Below are 22142 nucleotides of genomic sequence, written 5' to 3'. Positions count from 1 at the left end.
TTCCACATCTAAGTGAAATCCTATGGTATTTGTATTTCTCTGCCTGACATTTCATTCAAGTTCATCTATGTTATTGCACATAGGAAGATTTCATTCTTTTTATGGCTGAGTAATGTTCCATTGCATATATGTACCACCTCTTCATTATCCATTCATCTATTGATGGACACTTACGTTGCTTCCATATGTTGGCTATTGTAAATAATGCTGCAAAGAACATCTAGATACATATGTCTTTTTGAATTAATGTTTTGGATTTTATCTGATAAATACACAAAAGTAGAATTACTGAGTGCTTGTCTCTTGTTATAGCTTTTGTTTTAAAGTCTATTTTGTCTGGTATAATTATTGCTATCTCAGTATTTTTCTTTAAATCGGACCTGGCTTTTAGACTAATAAGAAAAACAGACATTGATAACATAAACATGCCTAAATTAAAGGAGGAAATGAGGTGTTTGAAGAATTTATTTAAAGAAGGGCAAAGAGTTTTATTCAGCTTTGCTTTCAGGGGTACATTTTTCACATAATCACGTTCATTTATTTGAAGAAAAGGCCATTCTCTGGACCATGTTCTTGAAGGCTTGCTTCACTTGCTGATTTCTTAGTGTATATATGAAAGGATTCAAGAGAGGAGCCACCGAGGTATTGAGCACAGCCACTCCTTTGCTTAAAGTTACCCTCTCCTTTGCAGAAGGCTTAATGTACATGAAAATGCAGCTACCGTAAGAGAGGGAGACAACTATCATGTGGGAGGAACAAGTGGAAAAGGCTTTTTTCCTTTGACTTGTGGAAGGAATTCTCACAATTGTCTGGATGATATGCATGTAGGAGAGAATAACTAGTGTTAAGGTGACCATAAGTGTTAGCACAGCTAGAAAAAATGCCATGAGTTCTAGAAAGCTAGTGTTTGTGCAAGAAAGCTGCAGAATGGGAGAAGAGTCACAGATAAAATGATCGATTATATTGGAGGCACAGAAATCCAATTGCATCACCAGGATTATTGGTGGAAAGATGATGAGGAATCCAGCAAGCCAAGAGCTAAAGACAAGAAGGATACAGACTCTGCTGCTCATGATGGTGGTGTAATGTAGAGGTTTGCAGATGGCCACATAGCGGTCATAGGACATGGCAGCCAGAAGGTAAAATTCTGTCACCCCCAAGAAGATGAAGAAAAATAGCTGAGCCATACAACCATTATAAGAAATGGTTCTGTCCCCTGTCACAATAGTGACAAGGAATCTGGGAATGCAGACTGACGTGAACGATATTTCTAGGACTGAGAAGTTTCGAAGGAAGAAATACATTGGAGTCTGCAGGTGGGGATCTGTAAGGGTGAGGGTGATAATGATCAGGTTCCCAGTTACACTTAGCATGTAGGTAACAAGAAGAAATATGAAAAGTACAACCTGCCACTGTAGGTCATTTGTCAGTCCAAGAAGAATAAACTCTGTTACTTCTGTGTAATTTCTCATTATTTTCCTTCTTTTCAATGATATTCTTTGTTTCAGCTGTAAAATAGATGAACAAATAAAAAGGCTATGACACCAACAAAGAGACTCACACACACATGCATGCACACAGCCACACCCACCCACTCTTAAAAAATCATTCTGTCTTTTTGTTTTATAAAAAAATGATTTTCTAGTACATAGGAACAAAATGTTTTTTAAAATTTATTACATCATCCATTAATTCATTAGTCCTATGTTTCCTTCATTGTATTCTCACACATTTCAGTCTAAATCTTTGTCCTCTGAACATTTTGATATGTTCCTGAAAAGAAGAAAAAAAAAGATTAGAACCTCAAATAAAACTCTGAGAGCTTACTCCCAAAGATACCACGATACCCTTGAAGATATATATTTTGTTGCTCTCCATATACCTTTTAAAGTTTGCTATTTTGAGTAAGCATTTCTTTCTCCTTCCCCATTCAAACTTCTACAATCTATGGAGACAGCTCAGTTGCCCATCGGTGTAGAATAATATGTCCTTGATAAATAATAGTATACAGAGGTATTTAACGATGGGGAAGTATCCCCAGTCTAATTCCAATGTCTGCACTGCAAGGCATTCTAATTTTAATTAATAATCTATTATAATGGTCTCTTGTAAGATTGCAAATATACTCTTAATGTATTTTTATTTACTGCCTAGTATCATGAGTCATGAGTCTGCTCTCTCTGATATTAAAGGAGGACTTTTACCTCCTTTAAAAAAGACCCAATTTTATTTTTATACACTGCGAATGTTCTTACTTATTTTTAAAATCATTAACACTCTCCACAACATTGCCTATTCTTTTCCTGAGGGATAATGAAAAGGAATAGTTCAAAATTCAAGGTAAGTTTTGGGTAGGCAAAGAGTATTACTTTTTTCTTTTCTTTTTCTATTTATGGCTTCCAATGCAATCCTTGATGTAATATGGGATTTACTTAATTGTTTGTTCCTGTTTAAAGTAATTATTTTCCACAAAAGCTTTAGAGGTGTTGTCATCTGAGGTCATTTTAAAAAATACTTAAATATTCAGACAGCCTGCCTAAGTCTGTAATGTCTCCTTTGTTTTCTACATTCTTCAGAAGTTTCAGAGCTTCCCAAAGGAATAATATTTTCTCAGGATTAGCCAATTAATTTATATATTAATGAACTTACTCAAAATTTTTACATACAAAATTTTTAGGAGGGATATGTCACTATTTTTAATTATCTGTTCTTTTTGTGGTCGTAACATATGGGTTGTTTTTTATCTTTTCACTTTATCCATGTATGATGAGTACTGACCTTCACTATGTATAAAATTCACATTTTACATAACTAAAACATAAAGTATATCTATCTGCTTAGTGTTAAACACACCAAATAATTTGTTTTGAATCTTGTACAAAAATGATTACATGGTGTCCTGATTTTATTATTTAAAAATTGGTAATTTGAATATACCTAGATAAGAACACAAAAAACACATAATGTTAACAATCACAAAATCTTTGTGTTACAGTGAACAATAATGAGTACATTGTAGTTTAAAATTTTCCTTCCTTTATATATTTTGTAAAAATTGTGTGGTTGAGTCCCATTTATACATAATATTGTGCATAATTGAGATTACTTGTATAAAGCAGAGATTTATGTATTATTAAGGCAAAAACTTATTCCTGAAAGAAACTGTCAAAGATGTACTTACTCTTTGGTGAGTGTGACTGGTTTTAGTTAATGTCATCTATAATGGCTTCTTTGACTTCTTTAAGTACCAGAGCTTTGGGATTTCTCAAAAGCCTTTGTCATACTTCTCCTCTGTCATTTTTATGTTTTTAACCAAATATCCAAAATATTGATTGTAAAAAATAATTCCAAGAGCTCCCCTACAATGTTAAAAAAAAGGGCATACATCACCCCATTTTTACGTATGAACCCAAATTTCTCTGGACTTGGAGTGCCAGTATATCCTGCCTAGGCCACTTAAAGAAATATTATGTTAAACAAAGCTACAATAAACATTGGAGCACACGTGTCTTTATGAATAACTGTTTTCAGATTTTTTGGGTAGATACCCAGGAGAGGGATTGCTGGGTCATATGGTAATTCTATTCATAATTTATTCAGGAAGCTCCACACTGCCTTCCATAACGGCTGCACCAGTCTGCATTCCCACCAACAGGGTATGAGGGTTCCTTTTTCTCCACAACCTCTCCAACACTTGCTACTATTTGTCTTGTTGATGACAGCCATTCTGACGGGGTGAGGTGATATCTCATTGTGGTTTTTATTTGCATTTCTCTGATGATTAGTGATGTTGAGCATTTTTCATATGTCTATTTGCCATTTATATGTCCTCTTTGGAGAAATGTCTCTTCATGTCCTCGGCCCATTTTTCAATTGGGTTGTTTGTTTTGTTGTTGTTGAGTTGCATGAGTTCCTGGTATATTTTGGATATTAACCCCTTATCGGAGGCACTGTTTGCAAAAATCTTCTCCCATTCAGTTGGTTGCCTCTTTATTTTGTCGATAGTTTCTTTTGCTGTGCAGAAGCTTTTAAGTTTCATATAGTCCCATTCATTTATTTTAGCTTTTACTTCCCTTGCCTTTGCAGTCAAATTCATAAAATGCTCTTTGAACCCAAGGTCCATAAGTTTAGCACCTATGTTTTCTTCTATGCTGTTTCTTGTTTCAGGTCTTATGCTTAAGCCACTGATCCATTACGAATTAATTTTGGTACATGGTGACAGATAGCAGTCCACTTTCATTGGTTTGCATGTGGCTTTCCAATTGTCCCCGCACCATTTATTGAAGAGGCTGTCTTTTCTCCATTGTATGTTTTTGGCTTCTTTGTCAAAAATTATCTGTCCATATTCATGTGGTTTTATTTCTGGGTTCTCAATTCTATTCCATTGGTCTATGTGTCTGTTTTTCTGCCAATACCATGCTGTTTTGATTATTGTTGCCCTGAAGTACAACCTAAAGTGAGAAAGTGTGATACCTCCAGCATTGTTCTTTTTTCTTAAGATTGCTTTGGCTATTTGGGATCTTTTGTGGTTCCAAATGATCTGATGATTTTTTGTTCTATTTCTTTAAAAAATGCCATTGGGATTTTGATGGGGATTACATTAAATCTGTATATTCCTTTGGGTAATATGGCCATTTCAACTATGTTGATTCTTCCAATCCATGAGCATGGAATGTATTTCCATTTCTTTGTGTCTTCTTCAGTTTCTTTTAAACATGTCTTATAGTTTTCAGCATAGAGGTCTTTCACATCCTTGGTTAAGTTTATTCCTAGGTATTTTATTATTTTTGCTGCAATTACAAAAGGAATTGTTTTTTGCATTTCTTTTTCTGAGATTTCACTGTTATTACATAGGAATGCAATGGACTTTTGTACTTTGATTTTGTAGCCTGCATCTTTACTGTATTCGTTGATTGTTTCTAATAGCTTTTTGGTGGAGTCTTTAGGGTTTTCTATATACAGCATCATGTTGTCTGCAAAGAGTGACAATTTAACTTCTTCGTTCCCAATTTGAATGCCTTTTATTTATTTCTCTTGCCTGATTGCTCTGCTGAGGATTTCCAACACTATGTTGAAAAGCAGAGGTGATAGCAGACAGCCCTGTTGTGTCCCTGAACGTAGAGCAAAGGGCTTCAGTTTTTCATCATTAATTATGAGATTAGCTGAGGGTTTGTCATATATGGCCTTCATTATGTTAAGGTATTTTCCTTCTATACCTATTTTATTCAGTGTTTTAATCATAAATGGATATTGTATCTTGTCAAATGCTTTTTCCGGATCAATTGATATAATTGTATGATTTTGTCCTTTATTTTGTTTATGTGATGTATCACATTGATGACTTTGTGGATGTTGAACCATCCTTTTGCCCCTGGGATGAACCCCACTTGGTCGTGATAAATATTTTTAATGCATTGTTGCACTCGATTTGCTAGAATTTTGTTTAGGATTTTTGCATCTGTATTCATCAGAGATATTGGTCTGTAGTTTTTTTTTTTTTAATTTATTGGGGTGACAATTGTTAGTAAAATTATATAGATTTCAGGTGTACAATTCTGTATCACATCATCTATAAATTGCATTGTATGTTCACTACCCAGAGTCAGTTCTCCTTCCATCACCATATATTTGATCCCCCTTACCCTCATCTCCCACCCCCCACCTCCCCTACCCTCTGGTAACCACTAACCTATTGTCTGTGTCTATGAGTTTTTTTCTGTTTGTTTGTTTGTTTGTTTTTTACTTAGTGTAGTTTTCTTTTTTTGTGTTGTCCTTACCAGGTTTTGGTATCAGGGTAATGTTGGCCTCATAAAATGAGTTGGGGAGTACTGTCTCTTCTTCAATTTTTTGGAAGAGTTTGAGCAGGATTGGTATTAGATCCTCCTTGAAGATTTGGTAGAATTCACTAGTGAAGCCATCTGGTCCCGGACTTTTGCTTTTCGGAAGGTTTTGTATGACTGATTCAATTCCGTTACTGGTGATCGGTCTGTTTAGATTTTCCAGTTCTTCATGGTTCCGCCTAGGAAGGCTATATGTTTCTAAGAACTTGTCCATTTCTTCTAGGTTATTGAATTTGGTGGCACATAGTCCTTCACAGTATTCTTGGATGATCCTTTGTATTTCTGTGGCATCCGTGATAACTTCCCCTTTTTCATTTCTGATTTTGTTAACTAGTGTCTTCTCTCTTTTTATCTTAGTGAGTCTAGCCAAGGGTTTGTCAATTTTGTTAGTCTTTTCAAAGAACCAGCTCTTTCTCACATTAATTTTTTCTATTGTCTTTTTGTTCTCTATTTCACTTAGTTCTGCTCTGATTTTTGTGATTTCCTTTCCTTCTGCTGACCTTGGATTTCATTTGTTCTTCCTTTTCTAGTTCTCTAAGGTGTAATGTGAGGTTATTTATTTGGGATTTTTCTTGTTTCTTGAGATAGGCCTGTAATTGTATAAATTTCCCTCGTAAAACTGCTTTCGCTGCATCTCAAAAATTTTGGTAGGATGTATTTTCATTCTCATTTGTTTCTATATATCTTTTGATCTCTCCTCTAATTTCTTCTTTGATCTGGTCGTTCTTTAAAAGTATGTTGTTTAATCTCCATGTATTTGTGCTTTTTCCTGCTGTCTTTTTGCAGTTGATATCCAATTTCAAAGCCTTGTGATCAGAGAATATGCTTGGTATGATTTCAATCTTAAATTTGTTGAGGCTGATTTTATATCCCAATATATGTCCTATCCTTGAGAATATTCCATGTACACTAGAAAAAAATGTATAGTCTAATGTTTTAGGATGAAGTGCTCTATAAATGTCAATTGTGTCCATTTCAGCTAATGTGTCATTTATGACACATTAATGTGTCATCTGCTATTTCGTTATATATTTTCTGTTTGGATGATCTATCCATAGCTGTCAGTGATGTGTTTAAGTCCCCTAGTATAATTGTGTTTTGGTCAATTTCTCCCTTTAGTTCTGTTAGTAGTTGCTTGTTATATTTCAGTGCTCCCTGATTGGGGGTATAAATATTGATGACTGTATGTCTTCTTCTGGTATTATGAAATGTCCATCTTTGTCTCTTGTTACCTTTTTCACCCTGAAGTCTGTTTCATCTGATATCAGTATGGCTACACCTGATTTTCTCCGGATACCATTTGCTTGGAGTGCCAATTTCCATCCTTTCACTTTGAGTCTATGCTTGTCCTTGTAGCTGAGATGTGTCTCTTGGAGACAGCATATGGTTGGGTTTAGCTATTTGATCCAATGTGCTACTCTGTGGCTTTTTATTGGTTAGTTCAGTCCATTTACATTTAGGGTGATTATTGATATGTGAGGATTTCCTATCATTCTATCTTTAGTTTTCTGGTAAGGCTGTGTCTCCATTGTTTCTCTACCTTTTTGTTGTTGTCTATTATTTCTGTGTGGTAGTGTTCTATGATGTTTCCCTCTGTTTCTTCTTTTATTACAGTATATATTCCAGTTCTGGATTTTTTTTGAGTGGTTACCCTTAAGTGTATGTAAAAGAAAGTTTGATATTTAGAGTATTCGATTTTCTTCAGCAAGCTTACTTTCTCCATTCCCACATTCCAGTTCAGGCCTTTACTCTCCCCCTTTTTATGTTTTGGTTTCCACAAATTGTCCCTGTTGATGGTGTTCGAATAGCCTCCTTTAGTATTTCTTGTAGTGCAGGTCGTGTATTAGAAAATTCCCTCAGCTTCTGTATGTCTGGAAAGGTCTTTATTCCTCCTTCATATCTAAAGGATATCTTTGCTGGGTATATTATTCCTGGCTCATAATTTCTCTCTTTCAATAGTTTGAATATTTGGTTGCACTTCCTCCTGGCTTGTAGAGTTTCTGCTGAGAAATCTGATGATAATCTAATGGGCTTTCCTTTGTACGTTACCATCTTCTTTTCCCTTGCTGCCTTGAGGATTCTTTCTTTGTCGTTGATTTTTGACAGCTTCAATACAATGTGCCTTGGAGAAGGTCTGTTGGGGTTTAGGTAATTAGGAGTTCTATGTCCTTCTTGGATTCGAGGATCCTGTTCTTTCCACAAGTTTGGGAAGTTCTTATCGACAATTTGTTTGAATATATTCTCTGTTCCCTTCTCTCTTTCTTCCCCTTCTGGTATGCCCATTATTCTTCTATTGCTCTTTTTGATGGAGTCAGAAAGTTCTTGTAGAGTCCTTTCATTTCTTTTAAGTCTCAAGTCTCTTTCTTCTTGCATCTGTGTCATTTCCAGGTTTCTATCTTCGATGTCACTGATTCTTTCCTCCATCTGGTCAACTCTACTACCTAAGCTGGCTATTTCATTCTGAATTTCCTCTATTGAGTTCTTATTCTCCAGAAATTCTATTTGTTTCTTTTTTAAAATTTCAGTCTCTTTGGTAAAATGTTCATGTTGTTCTTTGATTGTGTTTCTGAGTTCATTAAACTGCCTTTCTGTATTTTCTTGCATCTCGTTGAGTTTTTTCAGAACTGCAATTTTGAATTCTCTGTCACTTAAGTCACATATTTCTATACCTTTAAGTTCATTTTCTGGAGACTTTTTACTTTCTTTCTGAGCTGTCTTGTTGCCTTGGTTATTCATGGCAAGTACTGATTTATTATTTCTCTTCCTAGACATCCACAGGAGTGACGTCTGCAACAGGTTGATAGGAAGAGGTCTTTCTACGCGTTGGTAGAATGTTTTATTTTCTCTCCGACTGCAGCCTTTTTTTCTCTCTCACACTGTAGTGTTATGTTTTCTCTACACTATTCCAGCTTCTCACACAATGGAGGAATTCCCCGGAAGGCCGGCTTCTCCTCTGTTAGCAGTTCACCCGGGTCATAGGGCGCCACATCCATGTGGGGATGCGGAGAGCTTTTGAAATTCCAAAGCTCTTCCTGCACCAGATTCAGAGCCCGTGTGTTTCAGCAATTCTGTTTAGTCCTACAGGGATCTGCCCAGATAGCTGGGGACAGAGGCAGGGTGAGTTGTGGCCCAGAGCAATGGCGGCGACCACCACTTCAGTCAGTGTTGCTTCCACAGCTCCCTCCCCTTTGCTGGAACTAGTTGGGCTGCGAATCTGTGTCTGTGGACCAGTCTCAGAATTGCAAATATTCTGTTCTTTTGATCTGACATTGCTACTGTTCCACTTCTAACACTGGGCAGGTGGGGGTGGGGCGAGCCCTGGGAGTGTTGGGAAGGGGCGGCTAGTCTTAGTGCCTAAAGCTTCTGTTCTCTGCAGCAGTGAGGGCTTAAACTACCGTTTTCAGCCTTGTTCCCTCAGTCTTTGCTCTGAGGTCTCTGCCATGAGCTTTTGGGTCAGCTGTGTTATATTTTGTCCCCTCAGCCCTGTGGGCCATAAGCGGAGCCCTAGCAGTCCGAGTTCTTCCCCCTCCCACAGCTGTGATAGTTTGGAGCACTGAGCTAGATCTGCGTCCTGCGCCCACGTGCCTCGGTCTCCACACTTCTTCCTTCCCTCCTCCCCTGCTCGCGCAATTCGCCCACCTTTAGGTGAATTCAGTAGTGCACCTCTTCGTCTTGCCTGTCGGCTGTGAAGGGAGTCCTTTGTGGAGTTATAGTTGTTCCATTTGTTGTAAATTCCAGGGGAGATTTCCAGAGGCTCACCTCAGGCCCCCATTTTGATGGTGTCTTTAGTTATTTAATTTATTGGGGTGACATTGGTCAGTAAAATTTTATAGGTTTCAAGTATACATTTCTACATATAATACAACATCTCTATATTGCATTATGTGTTAACCACACTGAGTCAGTTCTCCTTCCAACAAAGAGGCAACCAACCAAATAGGAGAAGATATTTGCAAACAATGCCTCCAATAAGGGGCTAATATGCAAAATATATAAATAACTTGTACAACTCAACAACAACAAAACAAACAATCCAATTAAGAAATGGGCAGAGGACCTGAACAGACACTTCTCCCAAGACATACCAACGGCCAACAGTTATATGAGAAGATGCTCAACTTCATTAGCTATTAGGGAAATACAAATGAAAACCACAATGAGATACCACCTCACACCTGTTAGAATGGCTATCATCAACATGACATTTTCTTTGTCAATGATAACCTTACCTGGTCTATCAACAACTTAGACCTAAACTGTTGATTTATCAAATTAAAATTTAATTATGTATTATTTTTTCCCCTGTTAGAATTTGAGATAATTTAGGGCAAGAATCATTCTTTTTCATCACTATATCCCCAACACCTGTCATAAGTAAGTAAAGCCTGAATGAGTTAATCACAAATTAGATAGTCCTTTAATAATTCTAATATTTAACATGAACTTCTATTCCAAAATTATTACAATGAAAGTTGGTGTGAAAATGAAAGATATCCAACTAGTCTGGAATTTGAGGTTTAAGAAAAGTGATTTAAAAAAAAAAAAAAAAAGAATTGATTTAAATCCCAGTTCTGAAGAAATCCACGATCTTTGTGACACTGAACTCTCAATTTTCTTCTGTTCATTCATTTGTAAATTAGGAATAATAATGCTCACTTTCTAAGAGGTTTTCTGAAAAGAATATTGCATATTATTTGTCTGATAGAAAGAGAGTGTGTAGAATATTACCAACTGATGTTGATTCTCTTCCCTACTTCCAAAAACGCTAAAGTCAGTTCTAGATCCTCCAATAAAAGCTTAATTCTCTGGAAAATTGAACTCTCACCAATTTATCACTTTCATGCATTTTACTTGATATGTTTTACATAGTCTGTTCTTTACTTATTTTTACCTTTTGGAGGTATTTAATTACTTAATGAAAACTACCTCTGACTAAAAGAGAATATTAATTGTAGTTACCTCATTAAGTTGTTGACAGGATTAAATGAGCCAATAAAAGAAAACAATAGATCTGGAATAAAAAAATTGCTGAAAAACTTTTTATTTTATTTTCTAGCCCTCTCCTCCTCATTATATCACAAGTATTATTAATAGTGTAAAGAATTTTGAATATATATGAATTTCTAATCATTTAATATATGCAAGCAGGTATTTGTATTTTGTTCCCAACTTCTGGGTGATTTGATTTCATGCAAATGCCAAATAGAATCAAATTTTTCTAGTAACAATCATTTCTATTACCTGGTAAGAATGAAAAGTTCAGAAATCCACATCATATTCTGAAAACTCTTTCCATCAACCTAAATACCCTATGTCCCTTCAAAAGTAACCACTTCTTATCAGATGTATCGTTGACAAATGTCTTCTCCCATTTAGTAGGATGCCTTTTTGTTTTATTCTAGTACATTCTTTTGTACACCTGAAACTAATAAAATAAAAAAGTAAACCGCTTCTACTCAAAATCATAATCGTTAACCTAGATATTTTACATCATCTAAGTACATTTGAATAAAACATTTGAATATACAGAACATTCTGAAACAAACATTCAACTTTATCAAATTTATTGAGATTAATATTTGGAAAATTTTAATATAAGAATAAAAAAGGGAAAGTATATAATTTTTAGAGGAAAGAAAATTTTGAAGGAGTATGAATAATAGGAAGCACTGGTAAGAATTTTATTCTTTTAACACTATTAGTACTTTCATTTACTAGAGAAAAACATAACCTTTCGGATAGTGTCCTTAAAGGCTTGCCTCACTTGCTGGTTTCTCAGGGTATATATAAATGGATTCATCATAGGAGCAACAGCGATATTGACAATAGCCAATGATGCCTTTTCTTTTGCGGAAGGGTTGGCATACATGAATATGCAGCTTCCATAAGAGATGGAAATGACAATCATGTGAGAGGAACATGTAGAAAATGCCTTTTTCCTCTGACTGGCAGAAGGCAGTTTCAGAATTGTCCTGATGATGAACGTGTAGGATAGAATTATTAATGCCAAAGTGAAAAGCAGAATCACTATTGCAGAGTAAAAAGCAATCACTTCTAGGAGCCAGGTGTCTGAGCAGGATAACTGCAGGAGGGGAAAATAGTCACAAGCAAAGTGATCAATCATATTGGAGCCACAGTAATCTAACTGGAGAAAGAGAATAACTGGTGGGAAGATATTTAAGAATGCTGCCAGCCAAGCACAAAAGACAAGCAATATGCAGACTCTTTTGTTCATGATGCTTGTATAATGTAGAGGTTTGCAGATGGCTGCATAGCGATCATAGGACATGGCAGTTAGAAGGTAAAATTCAGTTATCCCCACGAAAATGAAGAAAAACAATTGCGCTGTGCAATTATTGTAGGAAATAGTTTTGTCTCTGGTGATAATTGTGCCCAGAAATCTAGGAATACAGACAGTTGTAAAGGATATCTCTAGTACAGAGAAGTTCCTGAGGAAGAAATACATAGGGGTCTGTAGATGAGAGTCCACCAAGGTGAGGGTGATGATGGTCAAATTTCCAGTAACACTTAATATATATGTGATTACTAAAAAAAGAAAAATCACAACCTGAAGCTCTGGGTCATCTGATAGTCCTAGAAGAATGAATTCTGTGGGTACTGTGTGGTTTTTCATTGCCGATTCTGTTTCCTCCCCTTTAGAACAGAAAATATATTTTCCTTACAGAACACTGAAAACAAGAAAACCCCACGATTGAGGATACAGTATAAAATTTAAAATATCCATGATGATGAGTAATCTATGGAATTCAAAATCACCTTCAGCAATTCTCTCTAATTTCTATTTGGCCTTACATTCAAGGAATGAATATTATCTGAAATTAAATATTGATCTCTTTTCTTTGAAAATACACAGACTATGGATAAAAAACTTATGCTAATATTTAAACAGAGATAATTCTTCTACTGTTTCTTTAAAATCAAACTTTTAATTATTGTTTAAAATATTTACCTTCTTTTTAAAAATATGGATATATTCTAATTGATTTTTTTTTCCTTTCCTGAATGTTATAAAAAACAGTCTAGATTGTGGGTAATCTAAGTACAGAGTTTGAAAGCTTACAGAGGTTATTTTGACCTACCTTCATATTTGGCACACATAGTTTAGGAAACTTTTACAAAGTTAAACAACTAGTCAACATAGTAATCATCTCACTTTAGAACATACCTGTTTATCCATAGGAATGTTTTGCTGGCATTCTCTCCCTCATGACTTTCCTAAGGATTTGGTTGATGCTATCAGTCTCCCAACATCATTTTTTTTTCTTTTTATGATATAAAGGCCAGAAGATCAAGAAGTAAACTTCTATTAATATTATTAAAATAAATAATTGCCTAGAGATAATTTAATTCATACAATGCACAATTCATTTTTTTTGTTTACAATATTGCTACAGCAAAGGAACAAGTAGATGTCAAAAAACAATTTACTGAGAAGGAACAAGGAGATGTCAAAAAACAAAAAACAATTTCTAATAGGGAATGTCTTTTCATAATCTTACTTCTGTAAGAGAACACAATTAAACTTGGAAAAAAAACAATAACAGATTTATTTCTGGGTTCCTGCTTTAGGACTGTATTAATAGTCTTCTTGGTAGTAAAGTTATTTAACTTTTAATATTGAAAAGGATGTAAATCTACGAACACATATGCAAATAATATATTAAAACATTGGAATAAAAAGAAAAGATATTTACTTACTTTCTCGTTCTTCTTGATGATTTAGCTTTATATTTAATTGTCTAATTTGCTAAAATATTTACATAATTTCAGAGCTGGTAAATTGAGTTAGCGATTTATTTGATTTCTATCAAAACAAGTGTGGTGATTTTTTCGTGGCTCTCAGAGGTCATATTTCTCTTTGTTGTTAGACTAGTAATATTTGACCCACAATATCGTTCATTCCTGGTATTGTAAAATTTTTGGAACATTTTAGAATAATATAACTCATTCCTGCTTTTTGTCTCTCATCCACACTCCATGTATAAACTCAGGTACACCTGTGTGGACTAGTAAAGTCCTTTTCATACAATGTCAAACATTTATTAAACATTTTCTTTGATTTATACAAATATTTTAAAAGAATATTTTGTAATTCTATGATTACACATCTATAAATCTAAATACTGTTTTCCTTTGGCTTATGAGACACAGTTTTCTACAAATCCTGTTTTTAAAAATAGGAAATTCTTTTGTGTATATGTTATGCAAATGGACTTATTTTATCTGTGCCCGTTTTTTGGCTCATGGGAATTCATTCAGCAAACAAAAAATCAAAGTGGGACATCATTAAAAGACAAGGGTAAATCATTTTTATAAACAATGATTAAGTATAAAAAAACAAAATGATTGAGTTAAATGAGGCAAATATATAAGCCAGGTGTGATATTGAGTGTGTGAATGTTTGATTTAGAATTTGATTCTTCTATGATTGTACAATAACTCCACATTATTTTCCTAGAAATTCTGTACTTACCTCAGGACGGTTCATGTGCATATATCCCTTGAATAACGAGAAGAGTTCTTTGCTATACCAGAATGAAAAGGTAGAAAGCACTGCTTTGAATTTCTGGTATGACTTAATTATCTTCTGAAATGGACATGTTAAAGTCTGATGAGGCGTTTTATCCCTGTATTGACCCTTTGAATTCAGGAAAATCTTTCCCACCATCCATGACTAATATCATAGCAATGTTTGCTGTAAGTTGCTTTTATTGCTTTTGACTACTTTCCATCACTTTATCATGTGTTTCCATACATCTGAACATTAAATTCCTTTGTCTATATTTGTAAATATGACATCTTCTCATTGTGAGAATATTTATCAACCAAGAAAATAAATATTTGGAAATCAGTCACTAGATATTTTTCACATTTTTCACATTATTTTCACTTTTTTCTTTTTGCAATGAGAGATATAGATTTTATTACTAGAAGAATATAATACTCATATACGATATATACCTATTTGTGTAATATGAATTTTACATTTAGCAATTTATCCTTATTTTTCTCACAGTTATAAATATGGATATAATTATATATCCATATTTAATTAGTTATAAATATGGTACATTTAATGCCAGGAGTGCAGATTACTTATAGGATTTAAAGATAAGAGTATCTGAAAGTGGGACAGAAGGAAGAAAAACGGGAAAGAATGAACAAACCACTAGTTAACACAACAATACATAGACATCTAGATGTGTTGAACTTATAATAGATACACATTAAGATAGGCATTAAAATTATTAGTTCATAATATTTAATTAGAAATAGTGAAACTGATTTTCTATTTATGAAAATTCTATTCATTTCCCTTTATTTTTGTATTCAAATAGTGAATCTATTCATATTTTGTATCTTAAGCTCTTTAATAATAATACATAATACAATAATTTTTTTGAGATTTTATTGATTACCAGACATTAACTCTACATTTAAATTATCTCATTTTTCCCAGACAACAAAAACCCTTTGAGATGAGTATTATTATTACTCAGATAAAAAGTCTGAAGCAGAAAGAAGTTAATTAATTATCTTGTCTTCATCACGTGTGTATTTGTGAGCAATGCAGTCTTTACTGATTTTCTTAAAGGAAAAGGGAGTTTCTATTTCACAAAGCACTGCATTTCATTAGAAAAATTCTATTAGACATGTTTCTTTTCCATAATATCTTTTCTAAGACTCCTAGATGCTAGAGTCCCACCAACAGTGCACAAGGGTTCCCTTTTCTCCACATTCTTGTCAACACATGCTATTTGTTGACTTTTTGGTAATAGCCATTCTGACTGGTATAAGGTGGTATCTCATTGTGATTTTGATTTGCATTTCCTTGATGATTAGTGATGTTGAGTTTCTTTTCATATCTGTTAGCCATTTCTCCAGTTCTCAAAGATTATTTTTAGTGAGAAATGGTACATAGAGCCCATATTCTGGATGCTTATGGACTCCTTGCTATTGGTTTATCATTATTCCTTGGAACTTTCACGGAACAGGGAAAGTAAATCCATTTTAAAAAATAAAAGTCTCAGATTGACATTTCTTAATTGCTAAACTCTACAACACACATGAAATAGTTTCTGAATTATTATACTCCTATTATTATGAAAACAACCTACTAAATAAAGTTCAAAAATTTTTTGCAGTCTTTATCCTATTGATGGCCAATTGTCAACATGCTATCTTGAAATATTACATCTCATGTCAATTATTTTTTTCCTCCCTACATGGTTATCAATTTGTTTTAGAATTACATTCACTTATGTGTATTCAACTTTAGGGGTCCCCCCCATTCTTGCTCATTTAATTTTGTCTTTGGAAACTATGAAGCCATATTTCAAAAGTTAAAACTATTCAAGTAGTTATACTCAGAAATATATCACTTACATATTTTATAAAACTGATCTATCTCAATGCCTGACTGCATGTTTTTCTTATAGAAGCTTTATGTTATACTCTGATATCTCTATGGTTAGTAGTCTTCTCATGTTGCTCATTTCCCAAGATTTCTTAATTATTACTGCATGCTTGCTTTTCCATATGAAATTTAGTATTGATTTTAGTGCTCTTCCATTTGGGCCAAATGTCCAAGAAATTCTAATGCTATTTGAAGTAGTAGTGACAAATAGGGATGCTGTATGGCATTTCTGTTTTGCCACAAGTGGAGATTCATAGCACAAACTATGATTTTGGAACAACCTATTGCAGATATACAATCTTCTTTTGAACAACACTGTCTGGTGTGCTATTGAGCCCTAGTAGAGATTAAAGGCAGAACAATAGGACATCGATTGACCATTAGATTTGAGCTTCCCATAATGAGCTGAGTGTTGTTGGACCCTCTGAGCTATAATATTGTTCATTCCCGGCAGCAATCTACCATCAAAGAGATATAGTACTAGGATATCAGACTTGAGCAGGTCCCAAAGGCACAAGTAAGGTTAATGAACAGATGACTCAGACACCTTTGAAACAAATTTCTGCTGCATTATATCCTCTATCCATATATAGGGCCTTATTGGGAGTATTTAATAAATAATTGATGAGAAATAAAAATATGTGCCTGGCGACAGATGTTCTGTACAATATTGTAGTATCCACTCAAGAGTGAATGATTGACAGATAAAAGATATGCCATGTGAACAATATATTTTTTTTAAAAAAAATGCTGGTGTCACTATGTTATTGTCAGTCAACGTTGATGTTACTGAAAAAAGTATACATCAGATAGAGAGGACTTAGTGGTTTTTCATAATGATAAAAATTTACATTCACCTAGAAGATATAACAATTCCAAACTTGTGTCTCCAAAAAACATAGTGTTAATATTTAAAAAAATAAAAAATCAATGTAACTACCAATAGAAACAAACAACTGCATACTTGTATAAGGAGATTTAAATAGCTCAGTAATGATACAAACAGTACAAGTAGATTTAAGTCATGTGATTAATGAACTTGACCTAGTTGATTACATAGAACACTGCACTCAACTATCATTACATATAATTTTCAAATGTACAAGAAATGTTTATAAAACTCTGACCATATCCTGGTCCACGAAGTGAGATTCAATTATCTAATTTACAAGGTATTTGTGGGGACAGAGTCCCAGAGAGCAGTTTCCAGGCTCTCGACCTCACTGGAAAGGTCTGGCTCGGGTAGTAGATGGCCATCAGCTGTAACCAGTTAGCCATTGGCCACTGACTGATATAACTGCCGTGGCTGAGCTAGCAAGCGCGGATTGCAGCTAGCAAGTGCGGTTGGCAGAGAAGCGAACTGCAGATTGCTGATCGTGTTGATCTTACTTCCTGTGTCTTGCCCAGCCGCCAGCGAGACAGGCGTGCAGAAAGGCCCCTCGTTGGGGTATTGGCAAATGTTTGCTTTTGTGCCTCAACCAGCCAGCAAGAATATAGTGTTATGACTCCCCTATCTATGGCTCCGTTGGTGTTCCTTTTTTGGCCTCACCATATCCTGCGTTCTTGTGCGGGGAGTAGGAGCTGAGTCCCTGCATTACAGTATTTAAAGAAAGTATGCTTTATGATACTGTATAAAGGTTTTGTTTGAAAATTTTGTTTCACAGGACCCATTTACACAAGATTTAAGAGATTAAGGCCAATACAGTTCAGTGGTCCCTCCCTTTGGAGGAAAAAAGAAGAATGGAACATGCAACCAACGTTTGGGCTTTTCAGGGGCTGTGAGGACTGGTGCCTATCTAGCCCATCTTGGAGCCTTTCTAGGACCTGACATACCTTAGATTCCTGGAAGCTGGTGAGAACGAAAAAGAGTGGGTGGCATACTATTGCTTCAAGGACCTGAGTTATAGCAGAGAGAAACGAGAGCGCGAGAGATTAGAAGCGTCATCTTTAAAAAATGGGTAAGGATACTGAACAACCAAGATGATGCAGTAGATAAATGTTGTGTTTATCTTCTCTCACAATGAATCAAATTACAACTAATCTACAAAATAACTATTATTGAGAATCGCCTAAAATCAAGCTGAACTGAAACCTTTCAACTAAGGACTTGCAGAAGAAGCCACCTCCAGACTGGTAGGAAGGTCAGAGACGCGGAACGGGCTGGTCCCACACCTGCATGGACCATTAAAGATCTGAAGGGCTATTTCGGCTGTGAGGGTCTCTTCCCCATCCCCTAGAAAGCGAGAGATTCCAGCCCAGGGTTCCAGTGCTGGGGAGAGAAGTCCCCCAATTTCTGGTTGTGAAAACCAGTGGAGATTGTGACTGGGACTGAGTGCAGCTGCACTCACAGGTACTCCTCTTAAAGGGACCACACATGCGGACTTACCCACCAGTGTAATCACTGGCTCTGAGCTCCTGTGCTGGAGCAGCAGCTGGAAAGGTGGCAGGGACAAATGGTGGGGAAGTGAGTTGTCTGGCTCGAGACAGGGGCTGGAGAGGTGGTTTCACCTGGACGGGGTTGCTGGAGGAGACCACTGTTTCTTTGTTGAGCCCTACACCCTTCCTGGCGCGTGAATATAAGCAGCCACCATATCTGAGTCGCTGTTCAGCCACCCCGCCCTGGCTATTGGAGACCTGGCCCCGCTCAACTTTTAGGCACACTTCCAGTGTCTTTCTCATACAGATCACCTGCCTTGCCTCAAGCTGCACTTTCCTAGCATCTCTCAAAGGTTCACAGAACCCAGACAAGCAGTATCTGGCTTGAGTGTGTCTTGTGCCTCTGGCTGAGCAGCCCTAAACCAGCATTAGCGGCAGCCGGACTCGGTTCATGGCATGGCCTCTCAAGGAGCTTCCAAGCACAGCACGGGCAGCAGCCATCTGTAGATTTCTTTCTGACTCTCACTGCGTGGCCCTGGGTGGGGCATGGACTTTGGCTGAAGTAGATCTACAGTGGATCCCCTCCAAGGTGGTCCTGGGGCTGGCGCCCCCAGTGGCCAGCTTCAAAATGAGCTGGAGCATGATGCAGCTGCCTCCAAGTACGACATACCCAAGGGGTGGATTGAGCAGGCACCAAAGTCCTGCTGAGGCAGATCCTGCTCTGTAGGATCGGTCCCTGCACAACAACTCTCCCACTGTAGTCAAGGCCAGTTCTCACAACTAGTGAGCCGAAGGGTCAGTCCCTCACATTGGTGTGAAATTATCAACCAAGGCTCAACTACAAGAGGAGGACACACACAACATACACAAAGGACATACCTGGAGCACACAGCTCAGGTGACCAGAAAGACTGCGCCACTGAACCCCACAGCACACCTACTGCATAAGGCCACTCAACTAAGACTGGAAGACATAGCAGCCTTACCTAATACATAGAAACAGGGAGGCAGCCTAAATGGGGAGACAAAGAAACATGTCCCAAATAAAATAACAGAACAAAGCTCCAGAAAAAGAACTAAGCGAAATTGAGACAAGCAATCTACACATGTCAGAGTTCCAAACACTGGTTATAAAAATACTCAATGATCTCAGGAAGAACTTCTTCAGAGAGATAGGAAGCATAAAAATGGAGATGGAAACCATAAAAAAGAACCAGTAAGAAATAAAGGATACAATAATTGAAACAAAGAATATATTACAGGGAATCAAGGGTAGATTAGATGAAGCAGAGAATCCAACCAGCGATGTAGAAGATGTGGTAGCAGAAAACACCCAACAAGCACAGTAAAAAGAAAAAAGAATCCAAAAAGTTGAAGAGAGTTTAAGGGGCCTCCGGGACAATATCAAGCATACCAACATTCGCATTATAGAGATACCAGAAGGAGAAGAGAGAGAGCAAGGAATTGAAAGCCTATTTGAAGATATAATGACAGAAAACTTTCCTAACCTGGTGAAAGAAATGGATATACAAGCCCAGGAAGCACAGAAAGTCCCAAACAAGATAAACCCAAAGAGGACAACACCAAGACACGTCACAATTAAAACTCCAAAGGTTAAATAAAAAGAGAGAATCTTAAAAGCAGCAAGAGAAAAGCAATTAGTTACTTATAAGGGAGCCCCCATAAGACTGTCAGCTGATTTCTCAACAGAAACTTTGCAGGCAATATTCCAAGTGATGAGAAGCAACGGCGTACAACCAAGCTTGCTCTACCCAGCAAGGCTGTCATTTAGAATTGAAGGATAGATAAGAGGTTTCCCAGACAAGAAAAAGCTGAAGGAGTTCATCACCACCAAACCAGTACTACAAGGAATCTCAGAGGGACTAATTTAAGATGGGAGGGGGCTTTAAGGATGGGTGAAAGGGGAAGGGATTAAGAAGTACAAACTGGTTGTTATACAGTAGGCATGGGGATTAGGGTATAGCATAAGGAATATAGTCAATAATATTTTAATAACAAGTATGGTGCCAGATAGGTACTAGATTTATCAGGGTGATATATGGGAGTGGGGTTGGGGGCAGGGTGAAAAAAGGTGAAGGAATTAAGAAATACAAATTGAGAGTTAATACAGTATGGGGAATATTATCAACAATGTTGTAAAGATTATGCAAGGTGCCTGATGGGCACTGGACTTATCAGGGGATCACGTCATAGACTGTGTAGATGCCTGACCAATGTGCTATACACAAGAAGAACTGAAGTAGAATAATATTGAATGTCGACTGTAACTAAATATATAGGTATATATAGTCAAATAAATGGGATGTGGAGTACAGCATAGGGAAGATAGTCGATGGTATTGTAACAGCTATATAAGATGTCAGAGGTGTAGTAGCTTGGGGGGTGGTTTATCACTTTATGAGGGGCTTAAATGTCTAACTATTATGTTGCTTTGTACACCTGAAACGAATAAAAAATTAAAAAATTAAAAAATGGGCAAGTTCTTCTAATTAGAAATCTCCAAACACAACTGTGAGGAGCTACATCCTCTGAAAGTTTTGTGAGGCCTCCAGATACTCTAGGTGGACTGAATAGTGAATGGTCTTGCCCTGTACGAATTCAGTTTAAAAAGTTGGGAGAGGTAGTGGTTTTTTCAAGAGTATAAATTTCAAAACAAAGTTACAAGGACATAAAGAAACAGAGAAAAATGGCCAAGTCAAAGAAACAAAATAAATCTCCATTAAACAGACACTAAAAAATGGAAGAAAATGAACACCTAACATATAATTCAAAATAGCTGTCATAAAGATGCTCAGTGAGTTCAGGGTAGCAGTATGTGTTTTAGTTTTATTACACCTATCCTGAATTTTTAAAAATGCAAATATTTTCTAAAAAATGATAGACAACATGGAAATTTGATAAATAGTGCTTCATATCATGATCAATATTTATCTTGAAAATATGCACTTTCACAAAGTATAAAGATCTCTACATTTAATGTGCAGTGCACTAGTACATATAACCTCACAGGACTGTATGTAATATACAATAATACAGGACATGTAGATTCTTTTAACATAAGGGAGTTATCAATGTCATCTTGAAAATACACATGAAATTACACACTATTTTTGAAACTCTGTATTTGACATCCAATGTGATATTATGCACCTTTTAGGGACTGATGTTAACAGATTTAGAACTATTTTTATATTGCACTATAGAGAACATCTCAAAGAAATACACTTCATTTCCAGAAAATTCTGTAGGAGAAATCAACTTTTCTATATTTTTGAATAAGTCAATTAAGAATGTATTGGAGAAAATTGGGTATGAAAATGGAAGAAATGGGAATATATTAAATTAACTATAATGTGGCATATGAAGAGACTATAAAGAACAGACATAATACAGATGTTTAGGATTTTCAAGATTTTACTTAATTGCCCTTTTAGAATGCCCTTTATTTTTGACAAAATAAAAATTCAT

At 35.9% G+C, this 22142-nt stretch overlaps 2 protein-coding genes across 2 annotated transcripts; both read right to left on the bottom strand.

The window, feature by feature from the left end:
- Positions 1-533: 533 nt before the first annotated feature.
- On the bottom strand, positions 534-1472 carry LOC117028904 (olfactory receptor 6C75-like). The gene has a single exon (XM_033117738.1). The coding sequence runs from the start codon at positions 1470-1472 to the stop codon at positions 534-536; it is 939 nt and encodes a 312-aa protein (XP_032973629.1).
- A 10075-nt stretch (positions 1473-11547) lies between these two features.
- On the bottom strand, positions 11548-12474 carry LOC117028936 (olfactory receptor 6C3-like). Its single transcript, XM_033117793.1, has one exon. It carries the CDS (start codon positions 12472-12474, stop codon positions 11548-11550), a length of 927 nt encoding a protein of 308 aa, XP_032973684.1.
- Between the last annotated feature and the right edge of the window lie 9668 nt (positions 12475-22142).

The sequence above is a fragment of the Rhinolophus ferrumequinum genome, chromosome 10, assembly GCF_004115265.2.
Source record: "Rhinolophus ferrumequinum isolate MPI-CBG mRhiFer1 chromosome 10, mRhiFer1_v1.p, whole genome shotgun sequence".
In the NCBI taxonomy this organism is placed as follows: Eukaryota; Metazoa; Chordata; class Mammalia; order Chiroptera; family Rhinolophidae; genus Rhinolophus; species Rhinolophus ferrumequinum.
Note: the sequence above shows the minus strand (reverse complement) of the source record. Positions and strands in the feature narration are given on the sequence as shown.

Excerpts from the sequence above, each read along its gene's own strand:
- LOC117028936 (XM_033117793.1), bottom strand. The coding sequence starts at position 12,474 with ATGAAAAACCACACAGTACCCACAGAATTCATTCTTCTAGGACTATCA.
- LOC117028904 (XM_033117738.1), bottom strand. The coding sequence starts at position 1,472 with ATGAGAAATTACACAGAAGTAACAGAGTTTATTCTTCTTGGACTGACA.